Consider the following 25,957-nt stretch of genomic DNA (forward strand, 5'->3'; position numbering starts at 1 on the left):
TGTCCTCAGAGTACCTGGTGACAAATGTTCAGCCAGAGTGAGGACAAGGTAGAGACTTAAACTAAAGCAGGGATGAGGCAGGAGGCTAAGGTGAGGGTAGGGGTGAGGTGGGAGGCAGGGGTGGGGCAGGAGGCTGAGGTAGGAGGCTGAGGTGAGGGCAAGGGTGAGGCAGGAGGCTGAGGTGAGGGCAGGGGTGAGATGGGAGGCTGAGATGAGGGCAGGGGTGAGGTGGGAGACTGAGGTGAGGGCAGGGGTGAGATGGGAGGCTGAGGTGAGGGCAGGGGTGAGGTGGGAGGCTGAGGTGAAGCAGGAGGCTAAGGTGAGGGTAGGGGTGAGGTGGGAGGCAGGGGTGGGGCAGGAGGCTGAGGTAGGAGGCTGAGGTGAGGGCAAGGGTGAGGCAGGAGGCTGAGGTGAGGGCAGGGGTGAGATGGGAGGCTGAGGGGAGGGCAGGGGTGAGATGGGAGGCTGAGGTGAGGGCAGGGGTGAGGTGGGAGGCTGAGGTGAAGCAGGAGGCTAAGGTGAGGGCAGGAGGCTGAGGTGAGGGCAGGGGTGGGGCAGGAGGCTGAGGTGAGGGCAGGGGTGGGGCAGGAGGCTGAGGTGAGGGCAGGGGTGAGGCAGGAGGCTGAGGTGAGGGCAGGGGTGAGGTGGGAGGCTGGGGTATAGCAACTACTCACTGTTGCAAGGAATCTCATCGGAGCCATCGCCACAGTCGTCCACCCCATTGCACCACAGCATGTTAGATACACAGCGGCCGTTGTTGCACTGGCGGAAAGTCTTCTTGCAGCGGCGTGAGTCTGTGAAGGGAGGATGCGGGTGGTCACAGCTGGCACAGGAAGGGGCTGCCCCTACCCCATGACTGTTGAGTCCCCTCCATGGACTCTGCTCTTCTTGAGTGCAGGCTATGAGCTGGGTCACATGGCCCAGGGGACTCAGGAGGAGGTCCTAAGCTGTCATCTAGGAGGAGCAGGAGCTGAAAGGGGCTCTTACTGCAGTAGGAGGGCTTCTCATCAGACTTGTCCTTGCAGTGGGAGACACCATCACAGGTGAGGCTGAAGCTGATACACTCTCCATTGGCGCACTCGAACTCATCTTGTGCCCGACAAGAGGAGTTCATAGCTGGGGGCGGGGAGAGGGGGGGAGAGGGTTTCCATGAGTTGTGCCTGGGCTGAAGTCTGGAAGAAGGGTCTCTTGTACTGACACCCCAAAGCAGCCCCGTTCAACTCCCTTCCTCACCCCGGCAGGTGAAATCCTCCTGGAGGATCCGGCCCCCTCGACAGGAACAGTTGACATGGCCTTGGTGGGTGAGCAGACACAGATCCTGACAGCCGCCATTGTTGATACGGCAGGGGGAAAGTTCACCTGAGCAGAGATGGGGGTTGGGGGGAGACTGCGAGCTTAAGAGCAGAAGCTCTTCCCCAATCTTTGCACCCCCAAGATGCCCACCTAACGTTCCAGTGCTCTGCGAGACCCCAGCAGCAGATTCACAGCAGTGGGGAGGGTGGGGAGGACTTGGCAGGTGGGGAGGACTTGGCATGGGGGTGCTGAGGCTGTGAGACATTCGGGCACTGAGAGTTTTGAGATGGATTTTGTGGGAGATTCTAAGTTAAAAAGTTTTGACAGATACATGTACTGGTGGCCAGGAGTGTATACAAGGAGCAGGCAGAAGGCACTTGGGAAAGCCTTGGATCTGTTAGTGAAACACACACACACACACACACACACACACACAAACGAAAGAGAGGGCCAGGTGTAGGTATGTATGTCTTTGTACAGGCTTGGGGAGGGGAGGATGGGCTACATCTGGTATGTGGGTCTGAGGTGAGGTTTAGGGTATGGGTGGCCCTGGGCAGATGGAATTATTAGGCTGAGTGATAGGATAGCCTAGAACCATGAGCAATATGAGTGTGTGTGTGTGTGTGCGTGTGTGTGCGCGTGTGTGTGTGCGTGTGTGTGCGCGTGTGTGTGCGCGTGTGTGTGTGTGTGTGCGCGCGCGTGCGCGCGCGCGCGCGCAGACACAGAGCAGAGACAAGACTGTCATATGTGTGTGTGCGCGCGTGTGTGTGTGCAGGCACAGAGAGCAGGAGAGACAAGACTGTCATATGTGTGTGTGTGCGCGTGTGTGTGTGCAGGCACAGAGAGCAGGAGAGCAAGGCGGGTAGCAGGCTCCACTCACAGCTGTTGGTGTCATTGGCCACAGCGATGATGCCCATGGGCTGCTGGGGGATGTCTACTCGCAGCAGCTTCATGTCACTGCCCACATACTTGTTGGCCCGCTGCACAGCCCGCCGCACCCAGTCAGTCCAGAAAATGTGCTCTCCGTACACTGCCAACCCAAAGGGGTGGACGGGCTCTGACTTCAGGATCACCTGTTGAGACAGGAGCATCCGTGTCTCCATGTTGTTCAAGCCTCTCATCAGTCCTAAGACCACAGTGAGGGCAGGCAAGGAGCACATGGGAAGCCACAGAACATCTGGGAAGGATTTGGGTGCATCTTGCCTTCTCCCTTGTCTGTGTGGTGTCAGAAACACTCAGGGCAAAGGCATTCACAGTTAAGGACTCTCACCACATCCTGGGTCTCCCTGTCTGGTGCTCTGTCCTGACTTGGTTTCCCCCATGTCCCCACCCACCCCACACACTCACATAGCGATGGGAGCCATCATATTCACAGCGCTCGATCTTGTCCAATGTGGCGTCCGAGAAGTAAAGCTTCTCGGCCCGGTGGTCGATGGCCAACCCATTGGGTGTGCGGATGTCCTTCTCGATGAGGGTCAGGACGTTGGCTCCAGATAGGGCTGCCCGCATGATGCTTGGGTGAAGCTCATTCCAATTGGTCCAGAACATCAGGCTGGTGGGAAACAGGCAAAGGGATCAGGAACCTAAGGGTCAGCTTTGGAGGACACAGGCCAACCTTGGAGTCAACTAGAACCCAGGATGAGCATCACAACATGAGAGCCACGAAAGCCAATGTAACCTTGGTGCCTGAGAATAGCCCAGCCAGGACGCTTCATCACTGTACTACGTGGCCAGGTCTGACTCACTGTGTGCCCGCAGGCATGCACTGCAGTATGGGAAAGGACCATCTGCATTTGCGGAGACTGGAGGCTGTGTGGCCAAGCGAGTCAGCTCCCAGCTCCCAGCTCCCAGTCTTGGCTCCATCACTTTCCAGCAAGGAAATAAAAAGTAGTAGGCTGCCTACTTTAGGCAACTTGCCTGACCAATCTACCTTCGTTTTCCCTTACGTGGTCGGGGATAATGTTGCTGCAGAAGGTGGTAAAAATTAAGTAGTGTGTATTCATCTCAATGAGAGTTTCCCATGAATTTATTGCTAACTGCTTTCTCTGTACTGAAGTTGGCTCTTCACCAAAGTACCCAAGCAACCCATAAGTATTAACTATTTCCTTGGGCATACATGGATTGTACCCTCAAAAATAGTTTTCTCAGGCTGGAGAGATGGCTCAGAGGTTAAGAGCACTGGCTGCTCTTCCAAAGGTCCTGAGTTCAATTCCCAGCAACAACTCATGGCTATCTATAATGAGGTCTGGTGCCCTCTTCTGGCCTGCAGGCATATATGCAGGAAGAACGCTGTATCCATAATACATCAATCTTTAAAAAAATTTCTTTTTCTCCACAACATAAGGACTTGTGTATTTAAGGCCTAGCCATGCCCTGCTGTTTGTGGGGTGGTGGTAAAGGCCTGGGTGTGTGTATAGGGGGGCGGGGTGTCAAGCACAGCACAGCGACAGCGAGGTCACCCTCAGACAGTTTGATTCATTCACTTGACCTGGGGTGGTGAACCCTTTGCACACCTTCCAGATGCACTGAAGAAAACAGAAACAGTTTCAGAATAGACCAGGTCACCCGTGCCTCAGCCCCTCCCTTCTCTGACCTAACTGATGAACTTGTAACTTGTCTGTTTATGCTTTTGTCTTCTCCCTCCAGGATCTCCAGCCTGGGCTGGCCTTGGTGTTTCTTTACCTTCTGGTCCTCCTGCCTCCACCTTCCAAGTGTTGGGATTACAGACCACGCTACTGTACAGGTGCCCGGCAAACAGTCTGCCAGCTAACCTACATTCCAGTCCTCTTCCAGCTCAACCACAGCACAACTCTTGCTGGTCTCTTAGAGGTCCATTCCTCAGGGACAAGACTGTTTCATTGTTTGTGAGACCGAGCTCTGACTGTCTTGGAACTGGCTCTGTAGACCAGCCAAGCCTCGAACTCAGACATCTGCCTGCTCTGCCTCCCAAATGCATCACCACACCCAGCCAGGGAGAGGACTCTTTATGGATAGAGGTGGCAACCCATTCAGGCTGTCCTGGGGCAGCAGTTGTAGCATGGTTTCTTTCTCTCTCCCTCCCACCATTCCTCAGATAGGGCCTGATGTATCCCAGGCTACCCTTCAACTACTTAGGCAGTTTAATAAGGAGCTTAATGACTTCAACTCCCACTGTTCCTATGTCCATCTCCCCAGTGCTGAGATTACAGGTGTGGACCGCCGTGCTGGGTCTGAGCGTTGTTTCTTGACTTGTGCAGTCTGGCTTTACAGTGACTCCCACACTCTCAGGGCCAGCCCAGACCACATTCACAGTGGAGCGCCAAACGAGCTCACATGGGAGGCACCGTTGGTTAAGAGTTTGGCAAAGCTGCTTTGCAGGATGGTGTGGTTGGGGGAGGGGAGGCTTCCCTGGGGTAGGGAGGTCAGCAGCTAGAAACACAGTGAATTTTCCACCTGTTCCAAGGCCACTAATGCACCAATGGGGATCAGGAGGAGTATGGCTGTCTGAACCTCTATCCTGACACACTGGCTCCTTCCAAATCCCCCAAGACAACCTCACACCTCTCCTCCGGTCCCCTCCAGTCACCCCTCAGCCTGTACTGAGCTGCCTCCCCAAGGACATGCTCCCAGACTTTCACAGGGCAGGTCTAGCAGACACAAAATCCTCCACCCTCAGCATTTCAGCAAACTCCATTCTCCGTGTACTTGGGTTTTTCAGAAGCCACTGGCTCTGGGCTCTAGACAGAGCGCTTTCCTGGTCTCAGCCAGGAGGAACTTGGTTGAAAATGAGGATGCCTCTTTTAGAATGGCAGAAAAAAAAATAGCATGACAGCCTTTCCCTGGAGGCTCTAGGCCTAGGACAGGCCCTGGGACCAGCCCAGACAGGTGAGGTCACCGAGGCTGTGGAGTTGCTTCTGGGTTTGTTTGTTCCTTCATTTCTTAGTAAAGCTGTTTGAAAACATCTGATTCCAGCTGAACTGGGGAGGGCAGGCTGCTCAGACATGAGCCTGGACTGCTATGGAGAGGGTGTGGTTCACTAGTAACCTGCACGTCGAAATGAAGACAATCAGGTTCGGCAGGAGACAGGTGAACCAGCCTCCCTGCCTGCTCAGGCCAGTGCGGTGGACAGTCCCGTTGCTGTTCTGGTCTGAGCTCTTCTTGCTTTTCCCACTTTGGGGCCTTGGGCCCGCAACTGCCTTTGCACTGCCCCTTGATCACTGTCCTTTCATGTCATAAGACTTCTGCTCAGCAAGGGATTTGAACAGGCCTAGCCCAGAGTATCCATGTACTCAGGGTCAGTGAACTTTCATTGAAGCCTTGAGTCCCAGAGTCCCATGGACTTACTCTGTGTGGTGAATGCCAGTCACAAAGCCAGAAGCATCTCCCATGGCCCTCAACCTTCCCTTCGGTTCTGACACTTGCATTAAGTAGAGCTTAGAGAGGTGATACACCTCACTGAGGCCATATAGCAAGAAATGGTGGGGACTCCTTTCCTTTTCCCTCTCCCGTATGGGGCAGCTTCTGTTGTCCCCACTGCCATGGCTCCCACCCCGTTCGTGGGCCCAGCAGCTCACTTCTGGCACTCGTCCAGCACAAATGCCCTTGGGTGATCATCTCCAGACATGGTGATGACCGTCTCCCTCTCAAAGGCCCCTGGGCGAGTCTGGTCCACGGTATGGCGGGTGATGGTGGATGTCGTGTAGCTTGTCCAGTACAGTGTGTCCCAGCCTCTGTGATAGGCCAGGCCTTCCACAGAGCCCACATCTGTGAAGAGAAGGAAACAGCTGTGGGTTGAGAGGGGCCAATGAACAGAAGCAGGAGTGCAGCCTGGTAGGTGCTAAGGGGATGGACTGGCTCCTGGCTCCACTGAGAATTGTGGGAGCTGGGAGTTCCTCAGAGGGTTCTTTGGTCTGACTTGCCAGCGCCCCAGCTCCTCTCACAGCACCATGTCATAGCACCTCTGCTGTGACCCCTGGCACCTTCCTTACCCCCTCCCCCAACCCCGGCCTATGTATGGCCATGCTCTTCAGCAGTGGAGTTCTGTTTAGTCATGTGTGGGGAGATTCTGGTTAACTGAACTCCACTGGGGCCAGACTGGGGAGCTTCCTGCTTGCAGGACTTGAGCTGGAGTGTTTTATAAAGCAGACATAAGGTCGGACTAAAGAGCACAGGTGGAAAAGGAGCATGTGGCTCCCTGGTGCGTGTCTCTGTGGCTGCCACAAAGCTGAGTACACTGTAGGACAGACAGCTTGAAGGGAGGGGCTGGCTCCCAGTCTCTCCTGATGGAGTGGGGATTAAGAGTATCCGGTTTAGCTCCTGGGGACAGACCCAGGGTCCTGTACATGCTAAACACGTACTCCATCAGCCCTTGGATGCTCCATTTTTAGACACAGACAGGACATTGTGGAGAAAATGTGCCAGGAGCCAGAAGGACAGAACAGGTCTGTTCTTTTCTATGCTGTACCTAGTCAGTACCTGGCTGGTCTGCATGGCCCTGCTGGGTGAAGAGAGCAACAAAGGAGGTCTGGGAATGGACCTTGGGTAGCACAGTGCTAGCCTAGCATGCACAAAGCTCTGGGTTCAAGTCCTACCACCACATAAAAAAGGGGTATGATGGTGGTGCACACATATAACCCTGGATGACCCCAGCCTCATACAGGGCAAGGTGCAGGCAGGAGGATCAGAAAGTCAAATCAAGGTTTGTGTGGCTACAAAGAAAGTTTTTTTTTTTTTTTTAAATGGGGAGGGGAAGGGAGTAAAGAAGAAGAAAGGGAAAACTGGAAGCGAAGGGGTATAAGGCAGCACTGAGACTATCTCTTTTTTTTGGTGACAGCTCTGTGGCTTCCGCTGCTCTGGCAGGGCCACTGGCTACCAGGCTCAGCATTCATGCGCACGCCTCTGAGACCCTGACTCCTGAGGTCAGGGTAAGAAGCTCGTTGGAGTTCTGGACTCCACATGGGGAGAGCTGCACCTGGGCCAGTGTCTGCTGCCCGTGGAGTGTATCACGGAGCAGAATGAAACCAGTGCGAAAGAAGCGGGGCCTCCTTCCTGCTCGCCATAAAGAAAAATGTGCAGGTTACTGCAACGGCAGTGGGTCCGGCCAGCGTCATAGGACAGTGGTTCTCAACCTTCCTGGTGCCGCGATCCTCTAATACAGTTACTTTCTCATGTTGTGGTGACCCTAGCCGTAAAACTTTTTCTGTTGCTACTTCGTAGCTGTAATTTTGCTGCTGCTGTTGTGAGCTGTAATGTAAACATCTGGCACTCAGGATATCTGATATGGGACCCACAGGTTGAGAATGCTGCCTTGGGACCACCCCAGTACGTGGGTTTGTCCATGCTGACCGAACCCCACACCCCCTCCCCACCACCACCACCCCACTTCTTGGAAGGACTTGGGCTTGGCTCACTTTCCACGATGGTGGTCCTCCCCGAGCCATCGTCATTGATCTGCTGGATATTCCCAAAGTGGATGTCACTGAAGAAGATGCGGTTAGGGGTCCCTGGGGAGGTGCCTGCCCGGTAGTCAAAAGCTAGGGCGATGACATTTTTCATGTGCTCAGGGTCTTCGAAAGGCTGCACCGGTGCGTTGAGGTTACGCTCATCTGACAGGTGGATGCTCTTGAGGATGGTACGCTCTGAATAGAGCAGGTAGCCAGCATACTCTCGGCACGAAGCCCCATCTTCTGCCAGCATTCCATGGGCACAGGCACAGGCTCGCTGTCCACCACCCCGATATAAGCATAGTTGCTGGCACCCACCGTTGGCTACTGCGCACACGTTGGTACCTGGGGGCAGAGAGCACTGGAAGGTAGTGTGGCTCAGTGTATAGCATAGAGAAAGGCTCTTTGGTGTCTCTGTCCTCGAATCAGTTGGAAACTTCTGCTGGGTCCTGCATGGCCACAGTATCCAATATCTAGCTCTATCCTGCTGCCCAGCCCTACCTCCCTGCCTCCACCTCTTGTGAGTCACTAGACAGTGCACTGCAGGCTCTCATTGCCCACTTGGTCCCTCTTCCTCCAAGGCTGTGCTGTCCTTCACCTTGCTGCCCTCGCCCAGAGCCCAGCCTTACCCTTCTGCCTGTCCCTGTTGAAGACCTTGATGTCTTTAAGCTGCACGCCAATGCCCGTTCTCAGAGGCACGGAGTCTGTGGCATTGTCTTTGCATCCACGCTTGATGGAGCCGTTGGCGTGAGTTCTGGAGAAGGGAAAGTCGTGAGTTGGGTGCCACCAAAAAGCCAGGAAGGAGAAATCCAAGGGAGAAGCAGGATCCAGCCCTGGATATATAGATACCCAGGGAGATCTATACCTGTCACTCCAGTAGATGAAATCCTCAAACACAGACACAGAGAACATGTCCATGTTGTTACTGGACAGGACCACCTCACGGTTCTCACCCGTCTCCAGATCGATACGTTCGATCTTGTCCATCCGGGCATCACACCAGTAGAGCTTGCCGCCCTGAGAGCAAAAGTACCCAGCTCGCCTTGGGGCTCTAACTCCTGCATCCCAGGCAGTGGGGATCTGGTCCATGTGTAACCACACTTACTGTGTGGACCCTCACTCCATACCTTTTAATTAATTAATTATTGCCATCATTCGCAGCATTGGAGACCAAACCCAGGACTAAGCATGTTAGGCAAACACCAAGTCAGCCCCTTATCCATCTATCTATGTATCTATCACCTATCAATCTATCTATCTATCTATCTATCTATCTATCTATCTATCATCTATCAATCTATTATCTATCATCTACCTATGTATCTATCATCTATTGTCATCTATTTATCTATCACTTATCTATTTACCATCTACCTATATATCTATCTCATCTATGTAACTATGTATCATCTATCATGTATCTATCAAGTATCTATCATCTATCATCTATATATCTATGTATCTATCACCTATATATCTATTATCTATTGATCTATCTTCTACCTATCTATGTATCTGTCTTAAGTTTTTGAGAGATCTTACTGGAGAGTCCAAGATGGCCTCAAACTTGAAGTGATCCTCCTGTCTCAGCCTCTTCATTGTTAGGCATATGCTACCACACCCAGCTTTCTCATACTGTGCTTCTGCATGACCACCCTCCATGTTCTAGGGCAGGCTGATTACTCTTCTAGGTGATGGATGGGTTAGGGGACGGCACCACCCTCCCTGGTCCACGTCTGACCCTGATTGGTTAACCACAGGGAAACTGACAGGGGAAGGCACAGAGCCTGAGTCATCTCCTCCATCAGCTCCAGGATGTGTCCATACCTGATAGTCTACTGAGATGCCATTGGGCCAGCTGATGCTGACATTAACCAGCACCACTCTCTCTGTGCCGTCAAGGCGAGACCGCTCAATCCGTGGGTAGTGACCCCACTCAGTCCAGAACAAGTACCTGTGGGTAGGGATGGAAGTGAGGGTGAGACCCCATCCCATGCAGAAGCTGGGCCTTGTCCGAATATATTGTGGTCAAGAGATCCAAGCCAGCCTGCCTAGCTCCTTACCCCTTCTCTGGGTGGACAGTGATGGCCCGAGGCTTGTCTAGACCCTGGGAAATGACCACATAACGGAAAGATCCATTGAGTCGGGCAACCTCGATGACATCAAAGCCCTGGTCTGTCCAGTAGATGTTGCCTGAGGAGGGAGTCGGTGGGGTTCAGGGGGATTGGTGGGAGCCTTGTACTTGACCCCTTCCATCCAAGTTTTCCCTGTAGCTCCCACTGGCTCCTGCCCATACCTTCACAGACCTCATGTCCCCATAGCCTGTGCCCTTCCCCTCAAGTCTATTTTCCTTCTACCATGCACCTGCGATCCAGTCCACCGCGATGCCCTCCACACGGCCAATGCCATTGGTCACCACATCCTCTCGCCATGTCTGGTCACGCTTGGCCCTGCTGATGGTGCTTAGACCCATGTCCACCCAATAAATAGTGTCATTTTCTGGAAGCAGAGGGGCAGACATGAGAATGCCCCTCAAAGCAGAGGCAAGGCAAGGGGGTCAAACCACTCGGAGGGTCAGGATAGCACTGAGTAGGGGCTGGAGGTGCTGGGTGCTTTCTTGGTAGTGGGGAGGCAGCAGGAAGGAGTGAGGCAGCGACTATGGTTGGTACAGACAGACCTTCTAGGACTTTAAGGTGCCATCCCCATAAGCTACTGGGGCATGTTGATCAATCCCCCAGGCCAATAGCTCACCAGCATGGAAGTCGATTCCAACAGCCAGTGACGTTCCCGACACTGGGACCAGGGCATCCGACTTGTCATTGGGATCCAGTGGGATCCCCCGAATTCCCTCATGGACAGAATACAGGAGAAAAGAACCCACACCTGTAACACAAGGACACTTCAGACATGAGCCTTGCTGACAAAGCTAGGTTCCTGTCACCCTCAAACTGCTTTTCTAGGCTTCTCCTTTAACAGTTTCTTCTACCCATCTCCTGGACCCCTAACGGCTCACACCGTGTTTGAGGCCTGGAGCTTGGACAGGAGATGGTACCTGACTGGATAGGGCCTCTGAGAGCCCCAGCTCCAGGGGAACTACCGGCAGAACCATTATTCACCACTAGAGGGCAGAAAGAGACTTTATTTCTTTCTCAGCACCCGACCCTCTTAATTCAACCCTGTGTCTTCCTTCCAAGATCCTCAGGGGAGGTCGCTGCAGACAACCAGAGTGGCAAGACTCCAAAATCTAGATTCCCAGTTTGGCACTTGGTCTGACCTTAAGGTTTTCATTGCCCTGCCTCTGCTCTGTTCCAAATGCTTTCCCAACACAAAGTTCCCTGCATCTTGCTTGCCCGGGGCCAGTCTTGTTCCCAGTTTTTCTGTTTCTGAGAGGGCATCGCTACCTCTGCATCCCAGAATCCTCCCTGATTCCCATCCCTTTGATAAAATGTGTGATACAATGTTTCCATGTTGCTTGGTTCTGTGTTCCTTTCTGTAACACCCACCCACATCAAAGCAGGAGGTTTCTGTCAGAGCTCTTTGGGGTAAAGTTCTGTCCAAGGGCAAGCTTGTAAACCAGCAAGTTCTCATGAAGTGTCTCTGAGTCTCATCCCTTCCCTGCAAGCCGGCTGAGTAGCCCAGCCTAGAGCATGCCTTCTCAAGCGCACACTCCTAATAGTCTCCTAACTGGTCTAACTGCCTTGGTTTCTCCCTCCCCCATTCTGTAAGCTTTCTACCCCCAGGTTAATCTCCAAACACCACTTTCCAGGCACTCCTGGCTGAGAACCCACAGGACCCCACCCTAGCTCACAGCCTTATCATAGTCTTCCCACACTGCCCTTGACAGGGCTCAGGGGCCCTGGAACTTGACTGCTTAGCTACATTTCTTGCCTCTTATATAACATGAGCGTCTGTCCCCACTGTGCACATACATAGCTGGGATTTAAGTCAGGGCTCAGGTCATGTTAAGCACACTCTATTGAACCACCAACTTCTTTCTTCAATGTACCAAGTATCACATTCTATGTACTCTATAAACCCATGGCACAGCATGGGGCACGCCTCTTCTGCCAAGCTGGCCTGCCTCTGTCAGTGGGTGACTACCTCACCAAAACCTACTGCAGATACTGGACAGTCAGCAGCACATTGTGATCCAGCTTCTTACTATGCTGGCCCCATTTTCTGGCTCGACCTTTTGTCCACAGTACCCAGAAGGGGGACTGGATAACCATCTAACCCAGAAGCCTCCTGGTAACATGATGTCTTTCTCAAACGCACGATGTAGCAATAGGGTAGAAGGGGTCAAGGTTAGGCAGAGAGGAAATGCCGGGAACTGACCCTCACAGGCCTGCTGTCCGCTCCGGAGGCTGTAACCAGCTGTACACATACAGGAGCGAGTTGTCTCTGATGTTGGCAGGCAGAGCTGGGAGCAGTCTCCATTGTTGACACTGCAGGGGTTGGTGCCCTCATGCTCTGGGGGAGGGCAGTGGACAGAAAAGGGTGAGATGGCCTTTGTGGGGATAGGCTTGGGCTGCTCAGAGAGGACAGTCACTGGATTCACCTTGGACCTGTCAGGGTCCCACCCAACCCAACTCTCAGGACTTATGTCTTCTTAGAAGCCTGGACCTTCTGGCCAGACTGAGTCTACATTTCACACGAGTGGGTATAAGGTGAAAGGAAAAGCCCTGTGGGTGAGGAGTGGAGCTCAGCCTCCCTCTGGCCCGTCACCCCACTATTCTGGAGGCCGCTCATGGGCATGGTTCTGCAGCCTCTCTGCTCCCCCACCCTTTGCTGCTGCAGACCCGCTGTACACCACATCCCTGCACCCACTGCATACCTAGCTGGATGCTCTCATCATACACCTTCATGTGCATAACCAACGTGGTGCTGTTCCGCAGCACCACCGACCCGGAGCCGTCGGCCTTGTTGCATGTGCCCATCTTCTCTGACACCTGATCTGCCCACCACAGCTTGTCCCCTGGGGGCAACAGGAGGGAATAAGACCCTTGGGAAGGTCCCCTGCTCAGCCCTCTTGCAGAAGCCATCAGGCTCCTGGGGTGGAAAGTGGCCCACATGACATGCCTCCCCCCATTCGGCTGTGCCTAGCCTGCTTTACTTCCGTCCTTCTTCCCACCCAAGCCCTCACCCATGATGGCCAGGGCAGTGGCCTTGCCCAGCTGGCTACGCATGGTGTCGATGACCTCCAGCTCACTCCCATCCAGATTGCAACGGTTGATCGTGTGGTTCCCAGAGCTGATCCAGTAGAGTTTGCTCTCAGGGAAGTCAATGGCTAAGCCTAGAAGAGGAATGGGTGTCAGAGCCACGGAGCCATGGTTGTGAGAGTGGGCACCAAGCTGGGAGCTGGAAGAGCCTAGATGGGGGACAAGCATAGGAGACACCAGGAGCAGCTCCTAACTGGGGAGCTAGAGGCCTGGCCTGCAGGAACAAGCAGGGCAAGTGCATACCCACAGGGCCCTTCTGGCCACTGAAGAGCAGAGTCCGGTTGCTCCCATCCATGTTGACCATGCTGATATTGTCCCCGTCCGTCCAGTAGAGCTTGCTGGGAAAAGAACCAAGAAGAGGGTAAGGGTCCTCCTCTTCCCTCCTCACACGGGTGTGCCCCAGCCCCGAGCTACAGTAGACTGACCCACGAAGCGGGTGGACAACCAGGCCGTGGGGCTGCTCCAGGCCCTGCACCACCGCATTCTTGAAGGAGCCATCTAGCCGGGCCACGTTAATCTGCTTCTTGTTGGTGTCATAACTGGTCCAGAACAGATTTCGGGACACCCAGTCCACAGCCAGCCCATGGGCATTTGGCAAGTCTGGGGGCACAAATAAGGAACGGCGGTTGGTATTTACAGGTATAGGCTGAGGAGAGTGTGGTACCTAGGGAACGAGGGTCAAGAAACAGGCTAGGGATAAGGTTTGGAGAAAGAGCATCAGGACCACTGGGGGCATAATTGGCGTAGGCCTTGGGGTGAGGACAGGGCCAGAACCTGCAGAGACAACGGTCTCCACGCCTGTGCCGTTGATGAATGCCCGTTTGATGGCTTGGGTTCGCACGTCAGACCAGTAAACTCGCTGCTCTCGGGCATCATAGTCCAGCACTGTGACATTGTCAATGTCGGGCACCGTGAAGGAGATGATGTAATTGTAGTACGGGGCGTCCAGGTCCACACCCCGGATCTCCATCTGACGTGCGTACAGCAGGAACTTCTTAAACTCTGTGGGATGCAAGCAGGTCACTGAATGCAGTCCCTTGCCTCCAGATTTCCTGCCTACCTAGGTTAGGTCCCTCCCGAGTCCCCACTGTGTGCTGTTGGCCTTCTGCTAAGACAGTGGCCCTTGACCTTCCTAATGCTGTGACCCTTTCTCATGTTGTGACGCCCAACCATAAAATCATTGCCATCGCCACTTCATAACTGTACTTTTGCTACTGTTATGAATAGTAACATGACATGCAGGATATCTGACATGTGACCCCCGGGAAAAGGTCATTTGACCCCCAAAGGGGTCGAGACCCACAGGTTGGGAACCTCTACAAAGGGACAGTGTCAGGTCCCGGCTTCCTTCCTTCGCTGATTTTCAGAGCCCCTCCTTTGCTTAGCAGCAGGGACCTCAGACCTCCACTTCTGCCTCAGTTTACCCTTAGCTGTTAGGGGAGGCGGCTTCCTACCGTAGCAGGTGGTGTTGTCATTGTGGAGTTTCATGAGATGGGGACAAGCACAGGAGACCGTCCGGTTGTAGTTGATGAGGCACAGGTGGGAACAGGGACCCCGGCCCCCATTGGCCTCACATGGGTTTGGAGCTGGTCCGGGGAGAAGAAGCGAGAGCATCCTGTGACGTGTTGATCCTTCCCTGTCCCTTCCCACCTGGCTCTCACCCCAACTCTCATCCGCCCACCCCCACCCCTGTTATCCCAGCGCCCTCCCTGTCCAGGGGCTGGTGGTTCCTCTTCAGTTCCCTTACCCATGGGCTGCCGAGAAGGGTGATACACCTGCAGGTCGAAGGGCTGGGTGTTGGTCCTCTGTACCACAGTGACATTGTGGCCGGTCCACTTGTTGGCCTTAGCCAGTGTGTTTGTTCGCCAGTCAGTCCAGTACACCTCCCCACCATACAGTGTCACGGCAAACGGGTGAGACAGGAACTCATGCCCCCGGAGCACCTCCATGTGGCCGGAGCCGTCATAACGGGCTGAGTAGATAGCATCTGACCTGAGAGTAACAGAGAGAAGTGGGGGTCTCAGCAAGGGACCCTGGTGTACACCTTCCCTCTTCCCAAGCCCTGCCCCGGGGCTAAAGAGAGACGCAGGCTGCACGAGGTGGGGGTGGGGGTAATCCAATGGGTTGGGATCCTAGCCTTATGTTCCCCAAGGGAATCTTCCACATGTCCTTCCCAGGGTTACAGTTGGCATTCAGAGTTCTAGTGTGAGTTAGGAAAAGGCACCTTCTCTTTGTTCTGAGCAGGCAGAGCCCTCAGCAGAGGACACAGGGTGTGAGAAAAGTGGAGGGCAGATGGATGACTGTAGGTTACAACCCTGCTCCTTCTTGGCGCTCCTCCCCACCCTCACCCCCATCCTCCTCTTGGCTTCATCTTTGTTTACGCTGGTCCCACCCCTCCCCTGCCGAGATGCCCCTGACCTGGCATCGATCCAGAGGATGCGCTTCTCCAGGTAGTCCACGGTGAGCCCGTTGGGCCAACCCCCAGAGCCTGTCTCTCGGTGGATGGTTCGGCGCCCGGCCCCACTCATGGATGCTGCTTCAATTCGGGGCAGACTGGCATCCCAATCTGTCCAAAACAGAATCCTAGGGAGGCAGGGAGGGGGGACAAAATTGGGGCGGCAGCACCACAGATGACTGTCGGGGAGTCAACAGTACTGAGAAGACAGGTGTCCCTTGCCAGGCTGAACACAGGACAGGCAGAGTCCTCACCCATCCCGAGGGTCCAGAGCAATTGCCCTTGGGTGCTCAATGTCGCCCGCCAGCAGAGTGGTTCGGAGGGTTCCATCCAGCTTGGCCACCTCGATCTGGTCCAGGTTGCTTTCCACCCAGTAGATGTTGCCTGCTATCCAGTCTACAGCCAGGCCCTCTGGGGTGGCCAAGCCATACTGAATCACCACCTCAAAGCTGGTCAGTGCTAGGAAGAGAAGGTTGAAGGTGGTCAGAGACTCCTGGTGAAGACTTGGTGGAGGCGTGGGTCTTAGGATCCCTCAATTATCAGAATTCACCCTGACACTTCTGCCCAGACTGCTGAAGGGCCTGGCTCCCACTCTCCTCTCCCTTTCCCACTAGGATATGTAGGTGGGGAAGGAGGCTCTTGGAGGAGGGATGAGGGCAGCCACTTTATGTATGCACTGTTCTGAGGGGGTCACCTGAGACACAAGGTCAGGGAGAATGGAAGCCTCTGGGAACATGTTTGAACACACTTATAAGGGCGATGGAACATGCTAGAATTTACCCATAGAATATACACTCTATGCTAATATGTCCCTGTGTCCTATTATTTTCGAAACTGTCATGTGACGAATGACTCAGCTTTTACTCAGCTATTCTCCTGAAGGTGGACATTTGAGATGTTTCCAACTTTCCTCTATAATAAACAGTACAAACTCCTCTATTAAAACATGCCCTCTTCTTGCCTCTGTTCAGGGACCAGCTCTGACACACGATTTAAAACTGTCTTGTTCACTGCTGTGTCCGGTGCTCAGCGTGTAACAGATGATCAATACCGAGCCTGTGATGGCTCGGGCTATCCTGAGACAGAGGTATTCCATTTCTATGTGGCATTTTCCTTCTAAGCCTGAAATTCCAAGACTAGGGAGCCAGGCCTTCGGGCCGTTCAAAGAAAGGGTGATCATTTTGTTAATTATCAGGCTAGCAGCGATGTTGACGATAATTATGGGGCATCAGGCTCTGAGACCCACAGCAAAATCTAACCCAATTAACAGGGGGCGGGGGATGGGCAGCCGAAGCCTCAGCTCCGGGGCCACCTGAATCTGGGCCTGTGACCCTGAGTGTCCAAGTGCCATCTGCATGCAATCCTGGCACCACTCCCAGGCCCAGAGTCACCTCCGTTGTCCAGCAGCTTCCCACGGTAGATCTTGTCCTCTACCACATCGGTCCAGTAGAGGGCACTCTGGCTGAGGTGAAAGTCCAGGGCAATGGTGTTGCGCAGGCCGGGCACTAGGACGCTGTAGTCCCCCTTGTGAAGGTCAATGCGTCTGATCTCATGGCGGTTGGAGAAGATGATGAACGGTTTGAAGGGATCTGGGGGGAGGCATGTGATCAGGTCAGCGAAGGGCTTACAGCCGCAGTGCCACCCTGTCCTGGGATAGACAGCGTTTCTGCTAGCCCTGGCCTTCAGGGCTACTTAAGGGCCTGGCCCAGTGTAGCTTAGGCACATGACCAGGCCTGCTTGGCTGTACCCAGACTGTACCCAGGCTTACCCAGGCTGCGGCAGCTCTCCCCGTCTGGTTCCAAGACCCAGCCCTCATAGCAGGAGCACTTCACACTGAACTTGTTCTGGTCGCACTTCTGGCTGCATTTGAGGTGCTTGGCACAGTAGCTCTGGATCTGGCAGGTGTGGTTGTCAGGTCCCAGCTCCATGCCCAGAGGGCAAGAGCACACAATGCCTTCACCAGGGGCCACCGAGCAGTTGTGACTACAGCCACCATTATTCAGAGAACACTGGTCTAGGGGGACAGGCAGGGGAATAGGGTCCAGGGTCAAGATCTGGGAGGAGGCAGGATATGGCCCTGTCTGGCCTTCAAGTTTTTTTGTATCCCGTTCCGAGCCCCGGAGCCCTAACCACAGATGGCAGAGCATCTGCCACACTTTCCAGGCTCTCCCAGGATCAGGATTGGGACCCCAGAGCCTGACATCAGGACCATCGTCCTTTCTCCTTACTCCGTCTGCTCTCAATGTGCCCTCATGTCCATGCTTGAGACCTGGGCATTCTGCCTCCTTTTTGGGAGGACCCTTAGGTCAGGGCCCTTTCTTTGATCCCTTCCGCCTCAGGTGTAACATGGGGCAGGGTGCAGTGGGAATGCCCTGACCTTTCTAACACACCCCATGGCAGCAGTGTCTGGGCTGGTTTCAGATGGCCTTATCCTTTACTCCTCTCTTTCCCAGAAGTCAGATGTCTTGTTTGCTCTGGGACGGTGCAGTTGCCCAGATCTCCCTGACCTTCCTCACTCCTTCTGCATGTTTTGCCCATTTCTGGGGACCCAGTTAAATTCCCCTCCTCCAGAAGTCAGCTCCAATCATGCTACAACCCTGTGCCTGGCCTCCCTATTCAGCGGTCTGACTGAGGGTCTGTTCAGGTCAGGAGTCCTAAGCCTCCTGCCACGCCTTCAGAGCGGGATGGCCCTGGACTGATTCCAGGGGGCTCTGTGCTTCCTCTTCCTCAGAGCAAATGCTACAGGGGTTGTGGAATGTCTCATACAGGGCCAAGGCAAGCCCTCAGTCAAGGTTGGAGACACGGTCCTGCCTCCTCCTGCCCTGGACCGTTTCCTACAGCGCTACCCTTGACAAGATGCCCCTCCACACTGCTGGTCAACCGCAGGCCCTGCTGGGACCTTACCACAGAGCTCGCCCTCGTCGGAGCCATCTCCACAGTCATCCTTGCCATCACACAGCTTATCAGGGGACAGGCAGACGGAGGTGTTGTTGGCACAGGGATGTGACGGTGGCCTGCAGGCCAGGGCCTCACAGTTCTCCTCGTCTGAGTTATCTTCACAGTCACTGTCACCATCACACACCCATGCTTTGCTGATGCACCGAGCTGAGGGATGAGATGGGAAGAGAATGAGGAACCAGGCCTGGAGAGTGGAACTCACTGTGCCCTGCCTGGACCCAGCGGGCCTGTCTGTGAAAGTCTTCATGGAAGTGCTTTGGAGCCCACTATGAACCTTGAGACCTTTCCTATCAGATCCACACAGCTAACTAAGAAGGCAGAAACCCACAGAAGGCGCTGGTGCTCAATTCTGGCCAGGGTTTGGGGTCCCAGGGTCCTCCATACAGACTCTGGCTCTCTCTGGTTCTCCCCTCCACGAGACACCAAGTCACTGTTGTGTTCTCAAGATGCCCTCCTCCTACCCATGTGGCCCCCTCTTCACCTGAGTCCTTGCAGCCAAACTTGACATTCGGATCACAGACGTGGGTCACCCCCTCACAGCCCTTCTCATCACTAGAGTCCATGCAGTCAGTGTCCCCATCACAGCGCCACCGCAGGGGGATGCACAGGCCATCTAGCCGGCACTGGAACTCATCTGAGTGGCAGCCACCAGGAGGTCTTGTGGCTGGAGGACACAGGGGTGGGGGGGTGCATCAGGAGGGAGAGGCACTCTGGACAGATCTTTCCCACCACCCGTGCTTAGCCTGGATGCTGAGTGAGGATTCCCGGTGTGTCCTGTGAGCCGATAGCCAGAAAGCACTAAGTCATTGAGAGACTCAGATCTTCAAGGACCCCGGTGACTATCTTGTCTAATGCCCCATCTCTCTAAGATCTTGATGTTGACTGGCTATATATTCCATCAGGACACAAGTCAAATGCATCAACCTAACGTGTCTCCCTCACTTACTGCACACTCACTGGGTGCCATCGATGTTCTAGCACTGTCCTGATGCTGTAGACACAAAGACCAAGTCCTTCCTCCTACATAGCTTAGGGTCTAGTGGAGGAAGATGGACCTAGGCTATGACTGCAGGCAATGACACACGTTTAAGCGGGCCAGCCCGACTTTGGACAAGACGGCCTCTGCAGGCCTCTGAGCAGAAATCGCCTCAGCGTGGGTGTGAATTGAGAGTGAGCCACTAAGATACCTGCAATTGCACACCCAACAGAGCAACATCCCTTGGGAAGCCTTGGAGATGGGCCCCTCGGAGGCAGAGTTGGGAGGGAAGAGGTGGGAGGCAGAGCATGGATTAGAGGTGGATAAAGGGCCCAGAGGTCTGGACACCTTTTCCTTGTGTGCAGAGCGCTTCTGTATCTACAACAGTGTCGTGGCCCAAGACTGCTGGTCCATCAGGACCTTCCTGTATCCCACCTGATCCCCTAAGGCCAACGGCATAGTGGAAATGTTCCCCCCATGTGCGAGCATGGATGGTCAGTAACTGGGGTGGCATGGAGTGCCCACTCCTCCATCCTGTTTGTCATGAAAGGGCACACTCTTCTCACGTCTTGGCTCTTAGCAGCTGCCTGTGACCTGACTTCCCTTCCCTGAGAGGCCTGAAGTTCAACGTAAGGTAATTTCCTTCCGGAGCTGTCTTCCAAAAGTACCACCAACTTCACACCATCTTCCAAAGCTCCCCCAGTACCTCCCAGGTCAAGCCTCTGCCTGACTGTCATGCTATTAGAAGAGGCTGCTTCCAGAATAGGCCATTCTCTTGTCCCTACATGAGGCATCTCCCATCTGACCAGCCACCCTCTACCCCCATAGGAAGCCTCATACTCTCCTATACAAACTGCTGTAATCATCAGTCAGGCCCATCTCCTCCTCAAGGGTCCTGGGCCATGCCAGCTCAGAACCACAGGCTAACTATCACTGCCAATCACTGCCAACACCAGGTCCCACCCCTCCCGTCCCCACTTACAGCCTGCAGGAGGAAACCCATATGCGGAAGAAGCCAGGTCTACCTGGCTTGTTGGGCAAGGCTTACACTGCTTCACACCTAGACTCCCCAGTCCTCTCAGAGATGATCCTGAACACTGAGCTTCCTGTGAGCCTCTTGGTGCTGCCTCTCAGCTGGATGCATAATGAGTAATCCACAGTACCCAGTACAATGCTAACTCCAAGGCAGGGACTTCTAGCTGGAGGTTCATGGGCTGTGTAAGGCTTGAAAAAATATTTTTGACTGGTAGGTAAACTGTCAGCTGTCATGAGCTGAGCTACGATCCTTAAAAAGACACTGAACTCTGCATTCCACCTTGCTTGGCAATGCTGTCTCTATAGACTGGAATCTCTGGGGTAGGGTCTAATTAACACTACTAATGTTCCTATAAAAAGAAAAATGTGGACCCAGGGACAGACACACTTAGGGAAGACACTACGTGAAGAAGGCAGAGACAGGGTAAAGCCTCCTGAACAAAGGAAGGCCAAAGGTCTCTGAAGACACAAGGACCTGTTTTCCCTCAGGGCCTGGGGAGGAGCCAGCCCTGAATTCCCTGAATTCAGGACAGTTTGCTTTCTACTCCACACGCTGTGCGCTGTGCGGAGCACGCTTCCGATGCCTTAAGCACCTCGCCTGTGGTACTGTGCTACAGAAACGTTAGCAAACTGATAGGCCAGTGTTGAAGTACAGCACACTTCACAGGGAAAAAAAGTCAGCATTTCTGACTTTCCTTAAAGCCAGAGCCATCTTATATCAGCCCTCTTTCGTGGCACTGACAGGGTGGAGCTGAGACACCACCACCCACAGAGAGGACCTATGCCCTCTGGGAAACTCAGCCTCTCCCAAGGGGGCCTCATGATCTGGGCACTGGGAGCCTCCTCTCTGTCCTTGGCACTCTTTCTTCTTCCTTTCTGAGACAGGGACTTACTCCCTGGGCCAGGCCACCTACCGTCAGCAATGGATCCTCCTGTCTCAACCTCTCGTATGGTGGAATTATGGGTTTGAGCCACCAGACCTGACTCCCTGTCAATTCACCAATCCCAGACATATTCCTGTGTCCTGTTAACCGCCAAAGTCAGTGCTTTGCTGAGAAGTCTCAAGAGGCTCGCAGAGATTAGGTAACATGCCCAAGGCCAATCAGATAACTGCAGAACTGCATAGCTGGAACTGAGACCCGAGGCCACCCAACTGCCACGCCTTCAATCTAACAGTGTGTGGCAGTGACTCGCCCGCAACCTCCCTCTCCCATAACTGGGAGCCTCCTCAAGGATAAGAGATAAGCATTGGCCATCTCAGGGCGGTGACAATGCAATCTCAGGGCTCCTGGGTGGTGACAACAGTGGGGCAGATGGCCGGGTGGGCTGGACGCTAGTCCAGAGTGCTCACCCTGGTTGGTACAGTTTGCATGGGTCTCATCACTGTAGTCTCCACAGTCGTTGTCCCCGTCACAAGTCCAGTGCTCGGGGATGCATCTGCCACTGTTGCACTTGAACTGGGTACTGGAGCAGGAGTGACTGCAGCCGGCTTCGTCACTATTGTCTCCACAGTCATTGTCTGGAGGGAGGGAAGAAGGGGAGAGTGGAGGACAGGGTCAGCAGAGCAGCCTTTCTCTGACCCCAGCTTGGCCCACTCTGCCCCCTCCCATTCCCACCCACAGCCCGCCCCACCCCCGCAGAGAAAAATAACAAACAGAAAAGACACAGAAACTGCATAGATTGCAGCATGCACCATGGCCCACAGGGTCGGGGAGGCAGTAGGTGGGCTCCAGGAGGCCCCTCCCTGAGTCTCAGAAAGTTGGGGGTGGGGACATCCTTTGCAGCAGGATATGGGGACAGGAATGGCTTACTTTTGGGAGCTAGGGAGAGGTTCCTAAAGAGAGGAGAGGTTTGAGAGAGGAGGGGTCTGGAGTGTAGGTGAGAATGCTGGCTGGAAAGGCCTTTACTCAGCCACACACTGAGCTTGGCCATCACCGGACACTAGCACTGGGTGCTGGCTCACAGAGGCTTGCCTGCTGCTGAGGCTAGAGGACTGTTCTTCTGAAGTAGGTATCTGGGTGAGCATCCTGCCTCCCTAAGCCCTAGGGTAACTTCCCTCTGCACTCACTGACAGGACTCTTAAAGGTTAGCCAGTGCTCTCAGAGTGTAGTGTGTTCCTACCCACTTTTAACTGGCTTTGATTTTCTTCTCCCAGGTCTCGGCCTCCTCGGGGCCACCTCTGTCGCCTCTCTCCTCTCCTGCTTCTTCCCTGTCATAGCCACTGTCCTGCCTCTGCCTCTTTTGTCTGTGTGTGTTTCTGGCAGCTCAGGGTCAGGAAGCCTAGGGGACTGGGGAGACTGAGGCCAGCGGGGCTCTGGGGTGATGGTGCATGTGCCTCTATGCACTGACCGGCAGGCTCAGGACAGGTCTTTTCATCAGAGCCGTCCCCACAATCCTTCTCTGAAACACAGAAACCGCCAGGGTAACCATTGGCACTCGAGACACAGCACAGAGGAGGGAGACACGGTACTGACCCAACCCATCCTCACATGTGAAGCAGGGCTGTAGCCCCTGGGGTAGCACGGTACAACACAACAGCACACCAGACAGGACAGAGTCCGAAACGGCACACACAATAACCACTTGCATGTGTGCTTACACACACTGTGGCCCCTGTGGCTCAGGGATGACATCACCTGGTCCGTAGCTGACCTCCAGGTGTGCTTGCAAGCCTGAAGCCCAGAGCCTGGGGCATGCAGTAAGGACCTCAGGAGGCAGAGGATGTAAGGAGAAGAGGATGGGCTCTACACTCCTTGCTTTGCCCTCTGCCCTCACTTAACTTTCCTGCCAGAGGGTGGGCAGCTCTGTTCTGCTAAAGCAGAGGTGATAGCAATTGTAGGCCCCTCCTTCTGCCCATCTTGGTGCCCCTTGGTATTTCTGGCTCCTTCCTGTTTCTCCTAGCCAATCCCTCAGGGTTTCAGTGTACCACAGAGGAGCCCCAGCTTGAGTCTAAGATCTTGCCTGCCTGGGTGTGGCTTCTAGCTGTGGCTTCTGGCTTTCCTTAGGAATTACAGTAAGAGGAGGGAGGTAAGTTCTTACCGTTGTCACACCGCCAGTTGATGTTAATGCATCTGCCATTGTTGCAGGTAAACTGAGTCAGGGGGAAACAGGTGGGGTAGGCTGTCAGAGAGAAAGAGAAAGAACTGTTGAGTAGGACCCTCAAAGTCACTCGTTCTCCCGTTGAGAAGCAGGAGCCTTGGGGTTGGGGATTTAGCTCAGTGGTAGAGCGCTTGCCTAGCAAGCGCAAGGCCCTGGGTTCAGTCCCCAGCTCCGAAAAAAAGAACCAAAAAAAAAAAAAAAAAAAGAAAGAAAGAGAAGCAGGAGCCTTTAACAGAGACAGATGGGGGAGAGGGGCTGAGCTGGAAACAACTCATTCACCCATGCTAGGCATCAACACAAGCCCCAAGCCCCCCAATTCAACACTGTGGTGGTGGTGCTAATTATTCCCTGCTGCAGACAAAGGCCACAGCCACAACTTACTTAAAGCTACCAGGTACACAAGTTCTCCAGCCCCAACCCAAAAACTGCCCCTCCCCTCCCCTCCCCTCTGCAGGCCAGACTTTCTGCCATCCCCCTCACCGCATGAGGCTGACTCATCGGAGCGGTCCCCACAGTCATCATCAAGATCACAGGTCCAAGAGATAGGGATGCATCGGCCACTGGCACAGGAGAACTGGTTGGGTGGGCAGGTGCGCGCTGCGGGGCGGTGCAGATGCAGATGTTCATCATCCAGTCCCTCTCCTCCCCCATCGTCCTCTGCAACCACCTCCTCCGCCCCCGCCATGGTCTATTCTGTTTGAGATGTTATTCTCTAGTGTCCCGAATCACTAGATGGTGCCTGACCCATCTCCTGAGGGAATCTCTGGGGTCTTTGGGAAAAGCTCCCTCCGCGTTTTTCCTCATCTCCACCTAAAGTTCCATCTGTTCCCCTGTACACCCAGCTCCGTTGGTCTGTCCATCCTAGTAGGGAATGGAAGACCCCTACCTCCCGCCCAGGGTCTCTTCCCCTCTGGTTTGGATTCATGGGACTACGGTCCCTGACTCCACACCTGAGCACGTGGCATTGGACTCGTCCTCGCTGTTGCCACAGTCGTTATCCCCATCACAGAGCCAGCGGTTGGGGATACATCGGTTGTTCTCACATTTGAATCGGTCCGAGGGACAGGTGTGTTGATCTGGGACGGGGGAACGGGTCAGGGGTCAGTGAGAACAGACACTCTGTTCACTCGGGCGCACACCCTGAGTCCCACGACCCAGGGCCCAGTGTGGGCGCACATCCCAAGTCCAGGTGCCCGGCCCCCCGGGGTGGGAACAGTGACTCACGGCACAGTGCCGGGGCCTCATCACTGTTGTCCAGACAGTCGTTATCTCCATCACACTTCCAGCGCTCCTGGATGCAGCGGTTGTTGGCACAGGCAAACTCGCCCGGCTGGCACTGGGGTGGGGGCACGTAGGATGGGTTCGCTGTAGGCACCACAGGAGTGTGAGGCGGGAGGTCAGACCCAGGCCATGGGACAGGCACTAAAACCCCTGAACTTCTCTTCTGATTTACTGCTGATATGCTGCAGAGTAATTTTCCCACTACTTCATAATTCTCCATGAGCAAATTATTTGGTTCAATGTGGAAACTCTTTCTTAGGCAACACAGTCTACCCAGCTGGCAATGTCTGTACCTCCCTGCGGTCTGAGAGTAAAATAGTTCTCAGGAGCTACAACACAGGTCACAGAGATGTGCTTGGTCCACTGCTGACTCTGAACAGGCCCCTTGGTGTCATCTCAGGGGCCCCCAAGATTCTGTCCTGGAGTTCCTCTTTCACAAAGCCATCAACTCCACGATTCCACCTCTGGAGGGAAGACAGGCCCCCAGATCTCTGCGGGCTCCATTCTTCCCATCCCCAAAGGAGACACCTCCCCATCACCATCTGTCTCAGCATCTAGGCAGAACTTTGTCCATGTCACTGGCCACCAGGAGCCCAGACTGTGGTGTCAGTCACCCTGAGCTTTGCGTTCCCTTTCCTCACCCAATTTCTAAAACCTCTGCAGGGAGCCGTGGGTAGCCAGTGTTCTCTCCTTTCCTCAAAGTCGGCATGTGTGCACCTTGCTTGGCATAGCTGGTTCTTGGTTGTTTGCTTCTCCTTTCTAGAGACCAGTGTTGACTTTCTCAGGCCACTTAATCATGGCTAAGGATGCTCTGCTCCTGGTCCACTGTCACCTTCTTTACAACCATTCCTGCCTCTGTTCTTCTATTTTATGTTTTTTATTTTTATGTATGTGAGCACACTGTCACTTTCTTCAGACACACCAGAAGAGGGCATCAGAGTTGGTTGTGAGCCACCATGTGGCTGCTGGGACTTGAACTCAGGACCTCTGGAAGAGCAGTCAGTGCTCCTAACTGCTGAGCCACCTCTCCAGCCCCTGGCTCTATTCTTAATGATGCCAGTGTCCACAAAGACAGTTCTATTGCCCTGGCCCCTTTCACATCCTCTGCCAATGTCCTCAGCCTCCACTGACCCTCAGTCTTGTTCTCAGCCAGACACTGATCTCTACAGAACCTTTTTTCTTCCTTTTTGAGAGCAGATTTCACTGTGTAGATTTGACT

General features: G+C 54.2%; 1 protein-coding gene across 1 annotated transcript in view; it reads right to left on the reverse strand.

Moving 5' to 3' along the window:
- Lrp1 (LDL receptor related protein 1) overlaps nt 1-25,957 on the reverse strand; it is an 80,563-nt gene that overhangs the window by 19,811 nt on the left and 34,795 nt on the right. Inside the window, exons 16-47 of the mRNA NM_001130490.1 lie at nt 24,682-24,822; nt 24,408-24,533; nt 23,938-24,054; nt 23,398-23,478; nt 21,710-21,877; nt 18,829-19,011; nt 18,294-18,494; nt 17,158-17,403; nt 16,781-16,978; nt 15,644-15,848; nt 15,353-15,517; nt 14,682-14,926; nt 14,389-14,520; nt 13,709-13,936; nt 13,360-13,534; nt 13,178-13,272; nt 12,859-13,008; nt 12,550-12,690; nt 12,051-12,185; nt 10,467-10,598; nt 10,080-10,214; nt 9,779-9,908; nt 9,543-9,669; nt 8,581-8,732; nt 8,345-8,469; nt 7,683-8,060; nt 5,847-6,036; nt 2,641-2,845; nt 2,174-2,366; nt 1,234-1,359; nt 988-1,116; nt 675-794 (exon numbers count right to left, since the gene is read on the reverse strand). Of these exons, the coding sequence (NP_001123962.1) occupies nt 675-794; nt 988-1,116; nt 1,234-1,359; nt 2,174-2,366; nt 2,641-2,845; nt 5,847-6,036; nt 7,683-8,060; nt 8,345-8,469; nt 8,581-8,732; nt 9,543-9,669; nt 9,779-9,908; nt 10,080-10,214; nt 10,467-10,598; nt 12,051-12,185; nt 12,550-12,690; nt 12,859-13,008; nt 13,178-13,272; nt 13,360-13,534; nt 13,709-13,936; nt 14,389-14,520; nt 14,682-14,926; nt 15,353-15,517; nt 15,644-15,848; nt 16,781-16,978; nt 17,158-17,403; nt 18,294-18,494; nt 18,829-19,011; nt 21,710-21,877; nt 23,398-23,478; nt 23,938-24,054; nt 24,408-24,533; nt 24,682-24,822 (5,274 nt within the window). The remainder of the gene's footprint in view (nt 1-674; nt 795-987; nt 1,117-1,233; nt 1,360-2,173; nt 2,367-2,640; nt 2,846-5,846; nt 6,037-7,682; nt 8,061-8,344; nt 8,470-8,580; nt 8,733-9,542; nt 9,670-9,778; nt 9,909-10,079; nt 10,215-10,466; nt 10,599-12,050; nt 12,186-12,549; nt 12,691-12,858; nt 13,009-13,177; nt 13,273-13,359; nt 13,535-13,708; nt 13,937-14,388; nt 14,521-14,681; nt 14,927-15,352; nt 15,518-15,643; nt 15,849-16,780; nt 16,979-17,157; nt 17,404-18,293; nt 18,495-18,828; nt 19,012-21,709; nt 21,878-23,397; nt 23,479-23,937; nt 24,055-24,407; nt 24,534-24,681; nt 24,823-25,957) is intronic.

Source organism: Rattus norvegicus, chromosome 7 (genome assembly GCF_021556685.1).
Source record: "Rattus norvegicus strain SHRSP/BbbUtx chromosome 7, alternate assembly SHRSP_T2T, whole genome shotgun sequence".
Lineage (NCBI taxonomy): Eukaryota > Metazoa > Chordata > Mammalia > Rodentia > Muridae > Rattus > Rattus norvegicus.